Below are 19,456 nucleotides of genomic sequence, written 5' to 3' on the forward strand. Positions count from 1 at the left end.
AATGGTAAAATGAAAATATTTTATTCATTTAGTTCCTGATGCAATAAAATTGGTAATGAACTTTATTTTTTTTAACAGGGCGCTCATATATTCCTACATATTTCCACTTCAAGGAATAAGCATTTCTTTGATTTTGTACCATCTTTAAGTCTGTTGAACAACAACATTTTCCACAAGTTCCTGACAGAAAAAAAGGCATAAATGTATTATTTAAAATGCCTTAAATAGTAGATCACAGAATAGCCTTTCATTATCTTGTTACTAGTGAAAATAGATGGAATTAGGAGAGCTTTCCAAACTTGACACATTTAAAAGTAGATAAATAAATCTAAATCTATAAATCTTTTTTCAAATATGTGAGCCAAGTATGACTTGTTGCTGGAATACTACACTAAGATAACATGAAAGTGTACTGATTGGTCTAGCCAATGCATGACTTTATCTGACTACCCTATAATTGACCATATACGATACAGGCCAAGAAATCAAACATTCCAGCATGAAGTCCCTCCTCAGCATAAACAGTTCAGCACTACAGCACATTCATCAGTTTAAGTAATGGATATCATTGAGAAGGTACTTACATTAGGTCTTAATCCTGCTGCCATTTCATAATATTTCTCAGCTTCTTCATTAAGGCTGGCTTGTCTATTAGAAGAGAAAAAACAAACAAACAAACAAACAAAAAACATAATATAATTACTCTTCAGTTTCTTTGGGTTAAAAACAAACCAACAAACATACAAAAGCACACCTAAAAATACTGCAACTATTCCCTACCATTTAAGGATATTACCTTAACAAATACCCACAATATCTAAAAGATTGTAGTTCAGCATATCCATTTCATCTGATGAACCCTCTTTGTGTATTATATTTTCTTCTTAGAAATTCTGTGATTCTTAGTTCTGAAAAGGTACATAGTTTTTCTGAAAATTAGTGCACATTGGAGAGAACTTCAGAAGGCTAAATGCTCATCTGAGGCAAAAGCACTGATGTACCAGTCTTTACCAGAGGAAAACCTGGTTTATTTTTTGTAATTACCCATACTCTAACAGTAAATCATTAAGCTACACGTTATACAATAACATAGTTCATTTCTTTCTGCTTCTCCAAGAACACTGTTATTCAAGAAACCAAATACAGAAAATACTACTTCTTAAAAATAGGTTTCTATGATTCAGGGAAATCATTTATATGAGTTCTCATTTCAACACCTACTCACATCAGACCAAGAGTGGGTTTAACTTAGACATCATACTGCACGGGAATAAGATGAGTCTCAGGGTATCTGAAGCACTATCAGCCCACCTCTTTTTCCTTTCATATAGATGGTGCCTACATTCTCCTAGTAGTTTAATTTTTATACCCTCATTCCCTCACGTTTAATTTTAATGCATTCAAAAGAATGCATTATGTTGCCAAAGAAATCCAAATGCATTTTTTTTGCTCAACAGGCCCTTTTTACATCGTCTCTCAAACTCCTTTCTACTTCTTTTGTCTCTACCTTCTTAAACTCTCTCAAAATTTTCATTGTGGCCACTGGCTGAAGGAGTATCTCTCAATCACATACAAGTTATGAGAAAGATGGTAAATATGTAGGAACAACTGGCAAGCTACATATCTTTTGCTATTGCTTTGTCACAATATTGAAGCCAAGGAGGAAAAAAAAATAGGGAGAGAGAGTTAGCTGTCTTCATATAAGAGATCTTATTTGTTATGTGATTACAGATACATTTGTATGATACAAGTGAAAAATTAGAAAACAAAGATAAAACAAACCAGGATGGATTATTATTTTTTCTTTTTCTTCCCCTTCCAAGAACAGTAATTAGCTGAGAATAAGTCAGCTGAGCACATGTATCTGGAGATATTACTTTGTTAGTTACATGTGATGTTTCACGTGCTTTGTTGTTCAGTGATCACATTTTGTTCTAATTTTGTATTCCCATCCACTAAAATTTTAAACATTAGCCACATTATACATAATAAGCAGTTATTTCCAATCAACATATTTTGACAGACAGTTATTGGTCTTGGGAACAGAAAGGGAGGATGGATAATTTCTTTGAAGTTTCTCACATACTTCACATGCAGCCAGAAACCACTTCCTGACTAACAATTTAACACGTACAACCCAGTTGATACCTGTTAACTGTTTGATATTACTTTGCACATGCATCTTCAACACAGTGGTTGCTGCGGTTAAATATAATTGAATGTCTAAAAACACTCATTTAACATGCTTCTGAATCACCCCTGAGGGGCATTAGTAGCACTTGAAACTACTGAAAAAAAAATAATATATATATATATACAATATATATATATAATAAATATATATATGTCATACTTCCAAATTTCAGGACTTACTATAAGGCACATAAATTGAAATATGTCACACAGCTTTTTTTTCCTGTTTACGCAGAACTGTCAGGAAACAAAGCATTTCTGAATGTAGTGAAATCCCATACATGTAAGGTGCTTTACCCAGGGGCAGACACAGACCATACATTTCAGCTCAAAAAAGTGTTGTTGGCACGTAAATATAGACCAAATTAAAATCTTGTCCAATTTTAGCCCAGTGGTGGAAATACATGGCTTGCTTTCCTCCCACATGCACATACTGATCATTAATTTTCAAATTGAAATCAATTTAAATTTATAATTATCTATTAAAATTGGCTTATATAAACGAACACACACCAACTAATCTGTTCAGAAAAATGCCAGTTCCATTACTGAGGCATTCAGCAACTGCTCCTTTAGTTAAGATACGTGAGAATTCTGGTTCACATTTTCATTGGAGATCTATGCTAGAAATTCATTATGTTAAGCCTTGGAATGGCTATCCCTTGAGAAAAATAAAAGGCACAGGGGTAGGAAATTGCAGTAACCCTATGCCACTAAGCAGTAAAGGGCTCTGGATCAATGTCAAAGAAGAGAAGGACACCACTAAAGGAAACATAATTCACATGGCAGTAAAACATTAGACAAAATGTTAATTATAAAACAGAAAGGAAGGAAAAGAAGTAAAGAGAAGTTGGGAAGACAGAGCCCTTTTTATACTTAAGATATATATTTCAACCTGTATTCCAAGTCTTTCCATGAGGAGTGTCCTTGAAAACACATCTGATTTCCCCAATTAACATCTAGCATTCAATCTTATTTCAAGGGACAAAAATGTCTTCTCTCTTTATTCTCTCATCTCTCTCTACCTGAACCTTCAGACCTACCAGTTCTTGTGTTTCACCAGTTCCAGGTGATTACCAATGACACTTCCTAAATGTGCTGGACAACACATTACTCTTAGGTTCTCCTGACACCCAGTTACATTCAACTTACATTCATTTTAAATGTTTATGCTAACCACTGGAAAAAATATTGCTTTGAAAGAAAAAACTACACCAATGTTTAGATACATAAACTGGCTTAGATACATAAACAAGTGAATGGAAAGGGCTATTTTTAAACTGCCAGTTGCTTGGCCTAAAGCTTCAGGCTGATAATTTTTTTTTTTTTTTTAAAGTGAAATCATGGATAACAGTCCCACTATGAAAAAGACATTTTCCTGAAAGAGGTTCGTATTTAATAGAACAGATGTTTGATTCTTATCATTCTTAATGGAACCTTTTGTGTCATACCAAAATTATAATGACATTCCATACACATAACCCTTCATCCATATTTTCAATTTTACAACAGTTACAGAATTTTACAGGAATGATATAGTTAGCCATATATATACCTATTTAAATACAACGATAGCAGTTACATAGTGAATAAAATCTTTGTAGGCAACAATATAGGGTGAACAGGTATCTGTGAGATTGTGCCAGCAACTAGACCTTATGTTCAGTCAGTGTGTTTGGCAAGCCAAAATATTCTCATAGATGTTCACTGCAAAATGAAGACCAAGTCACGTAGCACTGCTCTAATTCAAACTTATGTTTTTAAATTGCCAATAAGCATGCAATGACTTCATGTAATATAATGGTTGCCCAGAACAACCCATTGTCTTACAGAAGCATGAAAAAGAAATATTCCTACAAAAAAGTGCTTTTTAGCTCTTCTCCCTATGCTTGTTTTCATTTGAAGACAACATGAAGCTCTTTTCCTGTTTCAAATTAGTACAGCGCTGTCACTACACTGCCATTCCTCATTCTAAATGCAACCATCTCTTAGTTCACAGGAAACCTGTCTCACCTCAGTACACAACTGCCAAGTGAAACAGCAATGTTAAGAGATGACTCTGTCACTGAAGTTAGAGCCACCATAAGGCACTCCCAATATATATGCTTCGCTACACTCCATTCAGATGTATCTAGCTTTACTGAAAGGCTTCAAGCTGAGGATATAAGCAAAAGCATAGCAAACACTACAAAAGTAAAACGCATGAGCAGTTACTGTTTTAAGAACCACCTCAAAAAAAAACAGCTACATAACCCTTGAATATAGCTGTCTGAAAAACAAATTCTGTGAGAAAACAAATTTTACACGCAAGAACTATTCAAGTTAAAAGTTACCAGACTGTTGAAAATAAATTATTACATTCATCCTACATCTCACTCCTCTTACAGGTGACTCAATTCATCTGACATTGCATTATCATGATCCTACAGAAATCACCCAGGCAAAAAAAATGATTAACTGTTTGTGTAATTAGGAAAAAAAGGAGGTTCACTAATAATGCAAACTTGACCTCAGCTTCAGACTTAGTCACAAAGACAGAAAGTAAACAGTGATGGAATACCTCACAGAAGGAGCTGGAATCTTTCTTGTGACTGCAAAACTGAGAACAGGCTATCTAAAATACAGCTATGGCATTAGGACACAGTTAACAGTTCTGTTGCAAATTTAAAAACAAACAAACAAATCATTAATTCATAGCACTCCAGTGTATGCCTTGTTCAAATTTTTCAAAAATTGTTAATTACTGGTGTAGAAAACAAATTGAACTTGGAGGGAATGCTGTGATTTTATCCACCCAAAGCAGCTGTAACCCAAATTATAAAGAATTTATGTGCAATTCTAAATAAGCATCTTAATGTTTCTAAATCTCCTGACACTCCTTGGGGTAATGGTGGAAACAGGATAATGACAAAAGGGAAAGATGATACTTCCCTGAATCAACAGTACGGCACTGGGAAGAACATTCAGTCAATACAAAAATATTAGAATTTGCAAAAAGAAAAAAAAAAAAGAGCTACTGCTATTACCTTCCCAGACATTTTGGACATCCTGCATCACCCACTTCAATATCAATTTCTTTCTCTTAATCCACAACAAATCTTTAAAATGTATCCCTCCTTCTCTCTCAAAACAGTTCACTTCTATGTCTTGTGAACTTCTATATTTTCTACCTCAGAGCTGTGCAGTACATTCAAAATTCTTACTTACCAATCAGTTTTTATAGATCTCTACAGCAACCTCAATAGCTATTGTCTGCCTACATGAAACTGCTATATTTAATAATTTCAGCTTTTCATTTATGGCCCTCTTGAGTATCCATAGCTTCCAGCTTTCTTATTCTGTTCCAGTCTGAGTACCCCTTTCTTTTCTTCATTAATTTCTTGGTATCTGCTTTCCGCTTGGAATCATCACTGTTCTCCTTCACTCTAAATATCCTGAAAATCAGCTTTTTCTGAAGTTCCACAGACTCATAATGGATTTGTAGTTGCTTTCCCAATGTATGGATTCACATTCTCTATGTCCCGTTGCTATTATGTAAACAACACATTGAATAAACTGCTAAGTAAAGCAGTAAACCAAGGCAGACAGGAGGATCATAACATTTTAGCAAAAATAATTCAAATAATTATGCATGCGGTTTTAAGGAAGAACTTGGCAGCACTGAATTTGACTTTACCACCCCGACGCTTATTAAATCATCCAGGCCAGTTGAGACTTCAAGAGCCATTAAGAAGCCATTACAGTCTTCCACAAAGAAAGATGAGTATTGTAATGGAAAACTAGATCAACTAGGTATCACATAGGAGCACAGATAGATTCTAGCTAAGCTAAACCATCAGCACATTTTTTTAAAAAAAGCCTTTGGCTTAGTTGTTTTGTTGTTGTTGTTTTAAGGTTTTAATTAGTGCTTAGAATTAAAATAGAGAATGCCATTCAGAGTACCTAAGCTCATTGCTGGATGAAACCTCCTAGAAGTGTCCAGTCCCAATCAGATCAAGTAGGGTAATCACGGCTGATGTACAGTACAGCAGCACAGCTCTTACACTGAGAGTGAAACAATACTCATATCCCAGTGTAAAGATATGCCTTGAAGACCTGGGGTGCTTTAGTCAGTGGTCACAGAGAAAGTGAGTCATGTAGTAAGCCTATTGCTAAATAGTATTGATGTATGCCAACACATTTTATAACACACACCAAAAAAATCACACCATTTTACACCATTAAACTATCTGGCACAACACACTTACTGAAGTCAGTAGGAATCTGGCTTTCTACATCCTTTTGGATTCAGCTTTCATGCCTAACTTACTATGCTTCTGTCTATGAATTTATTTAATTAAACTAGATGTTTTAACTTCCCGAATTGAGGAGACAGTTTCAGAAAATAATCAGGAGGAAGGAAAAATAGTGGATACACCTGTTGCAGGTCAAACCATTATATATCAGCGAACCATTTGTCTGTGCTTCTTTTCTAATCTATAAGCAGTAAGAGCTATATCTAAGAACGTTTTGGGGCGTATTTCAAAATCCTGGTATATAAAACTTCATTCTACAACACACGTCACTTGGCTGAAGCTGATTCTACCTTTCTTTTCCTTTCATTTCATATCCTAAATGTTAAAATTACAAACAGCCAAGTGACAGATCTCCATTAAAGAAATAATCTCAATAACTGTTTTATGCTAACGAAGTATATTTTTTATTTCCTTGTCATCCATTTTCTGAGCATAGATGTAATCTAAATGAAATTAAATATCCTCATAACTGTCAAGTCAACAATAGATAATAATTAGATAGTTATCCTAGAAATAAGTGTGGATGATACCTATTAAAGTAACGTGAATTTAATGATCATGTTCAGGCAGAAGCTCAATGTTACTGAATATCCAGGTCTAACAGCTTTAAAAGGAAAAAAAGGCAACTAAAATTTTATTCATTTCAGATACGAGAACAGAATTAAATATGACTACATTTAAAATCATAGATTCTGATAATACTAATTGCTCCTGTGTGTCTAAAAGTCAGCATTAACCCAAGAATATTTAGATGTCTAATCATCCTAGCGTTCCCTACTGATATTAACACAAAAGGTGATATTTCCAATATTCTCTAGTTACCTCCAGATCTATAATTTGCAAATGCTATGCATCCTAAATCTTAAGAGATCAGATCAAAGGAAATCCTGCAGGATGTTCTTCACAAAAGAAACAATTGTTCTTATATGCAAGTAAAAAGAACTACCTACTTGTGAACAATGGAAGTTGTAAAGGCAATAAATTATGAGCTAGCACATAGAAAATTAGAAATAGATAGTCCTAATCCCACAACACTTTCATTACATTTCTTTTCATCTTATTAGAGATATTAAATTATTCAAAACAGTCCCTGAGCTTTAAAAATAAACCCTTTTTAAGCAAAGACTTTTTTCTCCAAAACAAGAGAAGAAAATCAAGTAAGACATGTAAAGGTACTAACCTGAGCATATGGGCTGCATTGAAAACAACATCAAATTCTGTATTATCGAGTTCAGCTGCTTTCTTTGCCATCTCAGCTGCTTCTATTAGACGGGATTCTTCTAGGAGGAACTGACCTGGAATAGAGTACATGAACATGAATTCATGTAAAACAACTGATAGGTAATACTTCAGAAAATACAGATACAAAAAAGAATTAAAAAACAAAAACAAATTAGATGTCCCACACTCAGTGTTTGGCCATTTATTGATTTACTCTGCATTGCAATATAATTAAAATGTATAAAATACAGAAAAATCCAGTAGATATGATAGGAATAACTAACTGAAATATTTACAAAAGATATTTATGATTAGGAATAATGTTATAATAAAACTAAGCTGTCAAAAAACTATACCCTTGATCTGCGAGAGGCCTGTCTTCAAGAACCTGCCCTTCTGCTTATAGTTATACTGATCTTTGCTTCCTCAGAGGAAAAAGAAATAAAATCAAATAGCCTCTACAAGCAAAATATATTCCAATTTTATAAGGATATCTCAAAGATCGTATCAAATATATTTTTTACTTCTACATACATATATGCAAATGTTTCCCCAGCTTTAGAATTATAAGCAATACTTTGCTTTAGAAAGTTTGTATATGTATACCTTGATGAACTGACACTTTATCACATATATCAATGATTCTAATAGAATTGCAGTTTTTTTATGTTTCCTAAGTAATCCTTACCTTTCACGTAAAAACAAACAAACAAACAAACAAAAACAACTGAAGATAGCTAAAATCATGTGACTGAATTTTTACAAATGGCAATATTGTAATCATCACACCAAGTTAAAACAGAGAAGAATAAATAATACAGCATTAAGCAAACTTAAACTAAAGTACAGTAGTTTCAAAAGATAGGCAAATAACAACTAGTAAAACTCAACAAAATTGAGTTTTTCTTTGAAGAAGAACCTTAGTGATATGGTTTAGTGGAGGACTTGTTAGTGTTAGGTCAGAGGTTGGACTCAATGATCTAGAGTTCTCTTCCAACCTAGAAATTCTGCAATTCTGTGAAGAAGAAAACACTTTGGAAGCTACTCAAACCACTGTAGTTCTGCTCCTTTTAATGACTTTTTCACACCTAATTTGTAAAACATGTTATTTTTGGATCATGGACTTTTCAAAGGGTTTCAGCTGTCTAGACTTTGTGTCTGCATAACCTTATATTTGGAAAAGCCATCTTGAAGTATGGTGATTATATGCTCCAACATCCCATCCTTCCTTTTTTTATCTTACTTTTGAAAAATAAGATCACTCATCCAAAAGTCCACCAAGTCATCACTGGCCACAAGCCTCTTCAGGAACAACAGTCCATGAAAAAATGAGTTCCTCTCATGGTAAGTGATTTTCTTTCTTTCTTGCCTCCTTTCCTCATACATTCCCTGTTGCTTTCTATCTTTTTCTGCAGAAAATCCACTTAACCAGAGCCAGCGAGGTCTGTAAGGGCACAGTGAATCCAGTAATGCTTGGGTACAATGAAAATGTTTGCAGAAGGAATTATCTCAATACCAAAAGTGATGAAAGACAGCTTTCCTAGCTTTTTGCTTTTTCTCCATGGATACTTTTCAACTTGGCAAGAGACGGGAGATTCTTTACTCAGACAGTCACCTATGTCTTAGATATTCAGATCTGCAAAAAAGTCTCGGAAAAACATTCACATCTTACGGCATTCATAGCATAAGCCTTGCTTGCTTCAGTTACATCCGCTCTCAGCTATGCGCCATCCTTTCATGCACTATGATGTTTTATGTTGTTTCCAGAAATACATGATTTACAAAAAGGCTTTTTTAGAACAGCGAGAAGAAGGGAAAAACATAAAAAGAAAACATATGAGAACAATTTTGATCATAAGAAATTAATTTATCTTCAGAATTAGAAACTATTGCTTGAGCCATTAACGGAAGTCTCTTATGAATGAGAAAATGTCAATATTTTCTCTCCTTATGTCAAGATGGGGAAAAAAATGGGACAAAAATTACATTTTTTTTTCTTTTTTTCTGGTACCACATCAGGACATGCTTTATATACAGCAGGACAATCTCTGAATCTGAAAATTCTCAGACAATCTACCAATTACAACAGGCAGTTCTTCTCCCCTGATTTGGCTGAATTATTTGAAAATAAAACTTTAATTGATATTCCAATTCACTTTCAAATGAACTGAAAGAGCATCCCTCATCTTTAGGTCAATGTCGAAGCAAACCAGACTAAAACTGTTAATATTGTGGGTGGCGTTTTTTTGTTGTTTGTTTGTTTTGTTTTGTTTGTTTGTTTATAATGGAAAGTACTGGATTAGGAAAGCAAGATGATAGTAACTGAATGTACTCTTTATACAGGAGGAGAGAAAGAACACATAACCTTTTAGGCTTCGAGATGTACTAAGCCTTGAAGATTATTCTGAAAAAAAAAAAAAAAAAAAAAAAAGGAAAAATATTTTGCAGCTTAGAACCTGAAAATAATGTCAACTGATCATTAGCCTAATTAATTCCAAAAGGGTGGAATAAAATATTTCTTTATCGTCTTCATCAAAAATAACTCAAGGATTTTTAGGGAGAGATCTTCAGAACCATACTTCTAGCCATCTGTATGAAACATTTCAACACTGGAGCTCAACAGAGAGCTTAGGTATATTTATAACTAGTCTGAATGTAGTAGAATGTAGCTGGTACATTCAACTTAATGTGACATAATCAACAAATTTCTTGACTGAGATTTACATTATTAAAACAGTAAAATTCTTTCACTTCATCCATTTAATTACTAACTTACAATTTTGGAAACCTTTTCAAACCAATACTAATGGTTTACTGGCTGTCTTAAGCAACATATACTAGGTTAATTCTTAGCTCTTTAAGAGGTCTATAATATCAACATACTACTAAAAATATTATGAAATTCCTACATGCTTTAGGATTACTACAAGAAGGTTAATTTAGAATAGGACATCATTATTTACATTTACTGAAAAGCAAGTGCATTGCTAGATGCTTTAGCTAAAAGCTTATTTTTATTAATTGCTTTTTCTATGATTCTGGCTGCATACATTCCATTAGTCTACATGGACATATCAAAAATGTCAGCAACAACTCTAACATTTTAAATTGTTAAAAATGGAATTCACTCTCTGTTTATTATCAGGACTCTTAAGAGTGTCTCTATAATAGGATTATTATTTTATATAACATATTAAAGGATTATCTTTACTGCAGTTTTACCAAAGCTATCTAAAACAAATTGCAATTAATCCATGACACCAACTAAGTACAAGTCAGACTTTCCAGAAAACTCTTGACTACGCATTCCCATAAACAAATCTCTCTCCTGCACTGAAGGGTTAATAACAGTGGAAATACCTCGTGTTAAGTGGATAGGTAGCAAATGACACATGGCACCCTCCTGAAACCAACTGTAGCATCATTTACACCGAAACTCTTACAGAATTCTGACTGCAAACAAGAGAGGAGAACACCCTGCAACTGCCCCACTCATTTCCTAAGTAGAGGTAATTTAATCAGAGGTTGCTGATTAAGCATTTCCATAAACTGACTGGGCTACAAATATAAATGACTGCTACCTTTTCAGTCTAGTGGAAAAGTCTACACTTGAGCATACAGGTGTGTGGTGGGCTGCCCTAAGCAGAGCCAAGCACTCGCTTGCTTACCCCCCAGCATGATGAGGGGACAGTAAAGGATAAAAAAAAGCAAGTAAATTTGAGGTTCAAGATAAAAACAGTTTAATATGTGAAGGAAAAAGGAAAAAAAAAAAGCAAAAGAGAAAAAAAAGACAAAAAAGGAAATTGCTCACTGATTCTTATATATGGACTGATGCCCAGCAAGTTGTTCAACAAAGCTCACCTTAGAAGCCAAAAATCCTCTTTTTCTTCCTCTACTCCAGTTTTTATTGCTAGACATAACACTATATGCTATAGAATATGCCTTTGGCCAGCTTGGGCCAGCTGTCCAAGCTGTATCCCCTCTCAGTCACTTGCCCACCTCCAGCTTACTCACTGCAGGGACAGAGTGGGGAAAAGAGAAAGCTTTGATATTGTGCAAGCACTGTTCAGCAGCAGCCCAAACATTGGTGTGTTTATCAACGCTGCTTTAGCCACAATCCAAAACACAGCATCACCAAGGCTGTTATGAAAAAAGTTAACTCCATCCCAAACAGACACAGTACAAGGTGGAAACTTTCAGTTAAGAATTGAGATTTGCCAGGTTCTCCTGAAATGCAAACCAAATTTATTCACACATCTAAATTTGATTTACGGCATCTAAGTAGAGATAACCCGTTTTGAAAACATTAGCTACAGCTCCTTTTAAAATGATACACTAAGTTCATGGAAGAATGAATTGGATTGGCAGTTTAGTGTTGCACTTTCTTCACTAAAAAGGCGACTTCTGAACTTCTTCTGTCAAAGCTATAAAGACGTGTTTTCCCAAGAAAAGAACACTAGGCAGGGCAAAATATTGGCAGAGTGCTAAGGTGGATCAGAAAGCTTGATCCACAAGCCCCTGGATCCAGGAGCCTCTTGTGTGGGTCTAAATTTACATGCAGGATTTTCTTCTTTGAAAGGTAGCTGGCAAACCGCGTGATTTATGAGACGCTGCCCAACATCACATACAGAGCTCTCTTATTGCAGGTGTCATGAATCTGAGTCTTGCCAACAGCATAAATTATGGTAGCCTGATTGTTTTTTGGAATCAGAATGAGATTTTTAGAAAATAGTTTTCTAGAAGCTCTGGATCCAAGATTTTCTTCCTTCAAGGAATGAATATTTCTCATTGCTGTTCCAGAACAAGAGTGGGAAATCCACAGTCCAGTTCCAGATGCGATCTTCAACCACACTTTTCTTTGTCTGGAGCAGCATTATTACTTTAAATAGAATTTTCCATCTTTGCTAGATAGCATAGAGATGAGTGTAAATGTGTAGCCAAGAGTTCTTAAAGACCTTTGACAAAAGGGAACTAAGTCAATACTTCATTATCCTCTTAGTCATGTTTCTTTTTCCTCTAAACTCTAAGATACTTAAGCATCAGAAATAGTATTAAAAATTAAGGTTCCTATACCTACGGCTTTGTTCAAACATTTTACTGCAAATCACCAACAGTGGTTTTGAGCCTATATTGGACTGGAAAAAATGATAAGATAATATATGCAATCTACTTGTCTCTGAAAAAAATATATATATATTTAAATAAAATAAAATAAAATAAAATAAAATAAAATAAAATAAAATAAAATAAAATAAAATAAAATAAAATAAAATAAAAAAATAAATAAAATAAAACAGTTTCCAGTTCCCAGTGGTTGAAAAGAACTGATTTTCATCTTCTGTCAAAAATTTTAACAACTATTCATCCATAGAGATGAAAGCATAGAGCTTTAATAATAATAATAATTAATTAAGAGCTTTTATAATCGTAATAATAAAGCATAGAGCTTTAATAAAAGCCTGTATAATTCTCTCTCTAAAATGACCATGAACATTTGTAAAGCATTTTGTTAAGACATGTGCTAACACCAGTTTAAAAACTATAAACTGAATGGGTAGTTCTGCTATTTTGTTGTAATATAAAAGGTATTAATTGGTTGGGATATGCCTGTTTGTAACAATCTTTCATGTTCAGAGCACAAGCGCATTAGTGCCTGCCTCAAGAATTGGCTTCAACTATTCCCTACTGGCACTATGATCTTTTATTTCACTAGATAAAAGTGAAAGTTGCACCAATCTTTCCTTAGTTGAAATGTTCATTCTCTTTTGCTCACTGGCATCCATTCAAAGATACTTTGTACCAGAACAGAGAGGATTTCTGAAACAGTGCATCTTGCTACTACTACTTTTAAAAAGAAACATTCTGAATGTTCTGGGGATGCTCTTGGGTTTTCTCTTCCAACTTGCTTCCAGCTTGCTTTCTTGTCCTGCTATCTTTACTAATGCAGAAAACAAACAAACAAACAAACAAACAAAAACAAAACAAAAAAACAAGAGTAAACTACCTTCTGAATAAGAAGGAAGAAAATTTCTAATCCCAACAGAGAGTAGTTAGCACTTGCTTTTTTAAATAGATATACCTTCGTCACCAAATCTTCTGCATTTTAGCCTCTTCAAAAGAGTTTTCTCCTTCTATGGCAGCAACTTAAACAACTATTTTAACATGAGAAGTGGATATATCAAGACCATAAACTCAAATGTAAAATCTGTTTATAATAAACTTCACTAGTGGTTCTTTCAGCACATTCAACACCAAGGATTTGAAAACCAATATTTGTTGAAGCTTTCAAAGCACTTAGCGTTCCATCTCAAACCAAAACAGGTATCAGGTTCTGTGTGACTTCACACATTTTGTGAGTCTTTGAAGCACACAGAAAGGCTACAATATCATGTCTTGAGAACTGAACTATATTCTTATTGGCATGCGCAGAACCATGACTGAAACTACCACTACCTCTGTGCCAATCAGGAGCAAAAGAGCAGATGCCAAGTGATATTTCTCTAAATGGAAAAATTTCCATATGCTGGGGAAGAAATGAGAGGAAAGACCTTGCCTCTGAGTTGATATCCAAAACTTTTTGGGTGATGAATCAATGTTGCAAGATGCCAAGTCAACAGACATGACCTAATGTAACTGTTTCCTCTCAGAGTTTCAAAACAGATTCATTGGCTGCGAATGAGCATTTCCCAGAGCAAGGGAATGTTTGCTTAAAGATCTTGTTTTCAAGGCCTGTTAAGACAATTTCTCACTGAATGTGTAGGATGTGACAGGGAAAACAAAGATGAACTTATATCACCTAGAATCACCAAGATGGCAGTAGCATTCCAGTTTGTTTTACTGTTCCTTATATCCCATTCCACCTTTCCTCCTGCTTTCTGGCTTTCTTTCTGAAAGGACTGTTGGGGAGTCTATCCCCTCAATTCTTTTCTATCAAGAAGATTATTCAGTGCAAATAAAATTAATAGAAAGACTATGGAAGCCAGTGGGTGCTGCAACATCAATATCAGCACTGGCTTAGAACAGTCCTTTTTTATTAAAGCTTTTATTTGTCTGAAAAACTTATCTGTTGCAGTTATGCTAAATATCTGTTGGATGTCATCCAGAGCACAACCAGAGATAACAGAGAAAAAAATTAAATTGCAAGCCTTTGGGACTCAATGACTGAGCTTGTGACCACATCTGGATCACTACAAGCTCTCACTAAAACATAAAATTGATGATGAAAATGTATAATGCAGAGGACCTGATGTTTTTACAAATCCTAAGCTAGAGTCTGGACCCTATATAATTCCCCAGACACCTGGTGATATATAAGGTTTGGAAAAGAGATATTTGGATAGGAAAGAACTATTCAGTTGTGCTTTTGTAGCACCTCCATGCTCTGTCTTCAAAAATCTTCATAATGAGTTGGTACTCATGGGTCAGAACACATAATCATTAACAAGTCTTTGGGGATCATTGCACCACAAGCTTTTTCAGTTCCTGCAGAAATCCCAAATTTTGGCAACATGAAAAATGCATAAAGACACATTTCCAGCACTGTCTCTAATTTAAAATTTCTACATGATAACTCTTGAACAGTCTAGTATATCGTGCTGAGGAAGCAGAGTCAGCCACATATTCAGGATGTCAGAATGATTAGATTTAAGGAGAAACTTAAAGGGAGAACCAGAAACATGTACATTCCACAGCATTTAGGGTCAGTGACCTAGCTTGTTTGGAAGTACTCCACTACATTCCATCACTTAAGCAATTGGTTCTAAAGGGATTTTGGAATAAATAGTTATTAGAGTGGTTTGTAATAATCTTCTTTTAATGTTGTATGATAGCAACAGCCTAGAGAGCAAAAAAAAGGACTTGACAATTTATGCATACGTCTTTGTATGCTCATTAAAGTTACTCACAGCTGCCAAGAAAAATGTAAACAACTTAAAACTAGTATATTCTTCCAAATAATTCTGTTTCTGATACATCTTTCTTGTTCAATTTCATTTTGGAAGTAAGAATTACTCTCTATGTTAACAGCAGCTGAAGATTTTCTTAAATCTAAGTTATTGGAGAGTTCTGGGAGCAAAAAGGTTGGAAGATTAGTGAAGTTTTTATGTGAGCCAGTTATATCTCTCTTCCTGTTTTAGGTCTATGAATCTTGTCTCCCTTGAATAACATTTATTGATACTGTAGGAGCAGGTACAAGCTGTATCCCAAGCATCTTACTTTGACAGCACTGAATGCACAAGATGGAGAGATTCCTTCTTAAAAAGTACATGTGCTATCATAAACTTTTTCTTAGAGCTTCCCTACAAGATTATGACGTATTTAGTGTTAGGATTTCCAAAAGATTTTAAAAGGTAAGAAAAATTCCATTTGCTGAAAGATTCATGAGTGCATATTGGCAAGGCTGGCAAAGTGACTTAGTGATGGACGTACTGCATCTGGTTGGCCCTGAGCCCATCACATCAAGGAATTTAATTTCTCAACACACAATCACCATGTAGCATCTGGTATTCCCAATAGAGCAGATCCATGCACTCATTTATTACTTAGCATACACTGCATTTAGCCAACCTGACAGTTGGGGAAATGGACAGTTCATTCACTGGAATTACACACTGTGAGGTCAGTTTTATTCATTTCATTGATGAAGATAAAAACTGACCCTCCTATGGGCCTAGGTGACATTTCTTCAATTGGCATAAAAGTTTCTTGAAGAAATCAGTAAGACCTCATTCCTAGGTCACAGCTGATATTTCTCTTTCCTATCAATAAAACTTTGATATTTAATTTTTCATTACGACACTGTTCTTTTCAGAAGATCTTTTCATTACATATTTGGGAGAAAAATAAAGTTTTCCTAGGCTGCTCTTCAGGCAATGAAGAATAAAGACAAAAAAATCTAGCACTGTGAATAATGTAACTACATGTAAGGATTATACATACATCACATCTAAGAAAAAAATTGAATGCACACATGTAAGTATATATAAATTTTCACAGTAACACATGTATGACTTAATGAAAAAACGTGTTTCAAAATCAACTGCTAAACCAACTTTTAAATTATCAAGAATTCAAAAGTGAAAAATAATTAAAAAGAAAAGTGAGAATATTAGAGAATGTGTTAATCTATTCTGCCTTCAATGAGAGCAGAGCTAATGCTCTTCACTTTTACCTAATCTGACAGGCTGTTTTTCATTTTGTTTTATGGTTATAACTGGAAATGTACTAAAAAAGGCAGATAATCAATGTGGATTGCCTAATTAAGTGAATGTATAATTAATCTAATGAGAATAATCCCTTTTTATAATGAAAAGAGAATCGTTAAACAATTCAGTGTTATTAGAAACAATGAATTATTCAAATGAACTATTTTAAAAAGAGGTCTCAATGGTTATTGGTAAAACAGAATTAACTGAACATCCTGTTTGGTTCTAGACTTTCCCATTCCAATTAAACTAGTACAAATGTAAGGAAGAAGAATCCTCTACACAAATTTATCTTGAAATCTCAACACACGTACATACATGCTACTTGATTTATATTGTGCTGGAGAGAGGCAACTGTATACACTTTAAGAGGCACGTTAACAACACTTATTTATAGCAACAAGCAAAATGAAACCTGTTTTAGTATCACTTTTTTGTTTGTTTGTTTGTTTCTTTTGTTTTGCTTTCAGACAGCAAATTATAAAGGAAATAAGAAAGCTTTGTAAGTAAAACATTTCCACTACATAAACTTCACTGTAATTTTAGGGTTTTTATTATTATTATTTGTTTGCTTGTTTAAGAGAAAGATAGTGCATAAAGCATCCAAAAGCTCAAAATCCTCAATTACACTGCATTTCAGTCAAAAGATTCTGAAGAATTTATGCTCCAAACAGATAAACACTTAAGTACAGAATGCCATTTGAAATTCATCCCATCTCTCCTCACTGACCAATTTTATACAGAATCTTTCTTCAGCTTTTCCTGATATAGGGCCACTGCAAGCAGAAATGGAAATTCCTTTGTGAGTGGTCAATAGAGTATCCAAAACTAAATATTCCCTGGGACATAATGGCATTGGTCTGACCTCAGTGGACATTCCTATTTCTGGCAAATTCAAAAATTTGATTTACTGATTCATTAAATGCTAACACGGTCTCACAGTATTTATATGAAATATTCCTTTGGAATTGATGAGTTCTCTCTGTGGATGCTGTTTGACATTCGGATTCATCCCACTTGACCATAAGCATTTAATCAAGGCACCCATTTCAGAAAGAGTTCTCAAAGAACTCTTTCTGAATGGAGATGACAGCAACAAAGACCATTTCAGTTATGTGGTCTATCTCACACTGCAGATACCTAGTGCTTTCTGTTGATGACAGAAGCTGCATATACCCCTGCAGGATCTACTGTGGCACACTCAAGTTAAACGTTTAAAGTAAAGTGGGATACATAGAGTCAATATCCTGAGTAGATGTGGGTAGGATATTTTGAAGAAACGTTTCCCAGAAAAAAACAAAGATGGATGTTCAAAAAATGAATAAACATTTATTAAGTTTAACTCAGTTTAGTCAAAACCGTTCATTTCAAACGTCTTTAAAAAGAAAATATGAATTAAAATATCCAAGTAAAAACCTCAGCTTTTACTGAAACATTCAAATCTAGCATATGAAATAATTTTCTCCAGTGTTTCAGTTTAAAAGCATGTAGGTTGTGCTAAAAATATTATTTTCATTGCAGAGAATTAAAAATAAATAAAAAATATATACTGATGCTTCTGCATTTTTCCCTTTACTATTTCCCTTATTCCTTATTGATATGCTTTTTCTCTTTTTCACCTGCTCAGTCTTTCTGGCAGTATGCTGAACCTCAATAGCTTGTATCATATCACCCATGAAGACTCACGCTTTTTTAAGACAATGGTTCTGCACGAAGTTCAGATAAATGGCATATGAGAAGAACAGAACAGAGTGGGCAACTGAATAGCTGCCTGCACTTCTGACTCAGAGGGGACTGGCACCCTCATTTGTCACTTGAGCAAGAGCCACTTCCCTTATGACCAATAAAGTGGCATCACGTCTTCAGTATAATATACATGTGTATCTATATTTATAGCTCTTCAGCTTTTCCACTAGCTCTCCTTTCAGACATCTCCAAGCATAATGAGTTAGAGAAACACTGTTTTAAAGCTAGTTCTCCTTTCAGACATCTCTAAGCATAATGAGTTAGAGAAACACTGTTTTAAAGCCAAACCACATAAATTCAAAGCCAGCAAATTATCTGTACAAAACTAATTGTAACACTAGCTTGATCACAGAAATGTACTATGGTGGTATTATCCCAAGGAGCAACCAGGAAACAGTTCACCTCTGCTCAAATTTTTGTGGGATCTGATAAGCCGACTCCTGTACCAAATTACATTTTCTAAGAATAGTTTTGGCTTAATGCCTGAATTAAAGCACATTATAATACAAGTGTAAGCCTCTTAAAAGATATAGTGTATCGACAGTTACTTCTCTTAGCTCCAAAAAAAAGTCCAAAAATTAGAAGTCAAGAAGAACATCTGCACATCCTTGGAGAAGAAATTATAACTCTGTGTATATATGTGCACTTGGAGGAAAATCTTCAGTCCATATATTCATGCTACCCCATCAACACACTGTTGTCTCCCAACAGACCACTCCTTCCATTTGGCTGCTCAGTGAGGTATGTGTTTTATTAGGGATCAATGCCAACTATTTTATTTGTTGTTCCAATATATTC

The 19,456-nt window shown here is 34.4% G+C and overlaps 1 protein-coding gene across 3 annotated transcripts in view; it reads right to left on the reverse strand.

Annotated features, from left to right (window-relative positions):
* Positions 1 to 19,456, reverse strand: part of TMTC2 (transmembrane O-mannosyltransferase targeting cadherins 2) — a 255,856-nt gene that overhangs the window by 23,074 nt on the left and 213,326 nt on the right. For 2 of the 3 annotated variants that reach the window (XM_027451370.3, XM_072037090.1), the window contains exons 10-11: positions 7,669 to 7,783; positions 585 to 648 (exon numbers count right to left, since the gene is read on the reverse strand). In XM_027451370.3, the coding sequence (XP_027307171.1) occupies positions 585 to 648; positions 7,669 to 7,783 (179 nt within the window). Of the gene's footprint in view, positions 1 to 2; positions 181 to 584; positions 649 to 7,668; positions 7,784 to 19,456 lie in introns of those variants that run through there. The other variant, XM_072037087.1, reaches the window with a different exon arrangement.

Source organism: Anas platyrhynchos, chromosome 1 (assembly GCF_047663525.1).
Source record: "Anas platyrhynchos isolate ZD024472 breed Pekin duck chromosome 1, IASCAAS_PekinDuck_T2T, whole genome shotgun sequence".
In the NCBI taxonomy this organism is placed as follows: domain Eukaryota; kingdom Metazoa; phylum Chordata; class Aves; order Anseriformes; family Anatidae; genus Anas; species Anas platyrhynchos.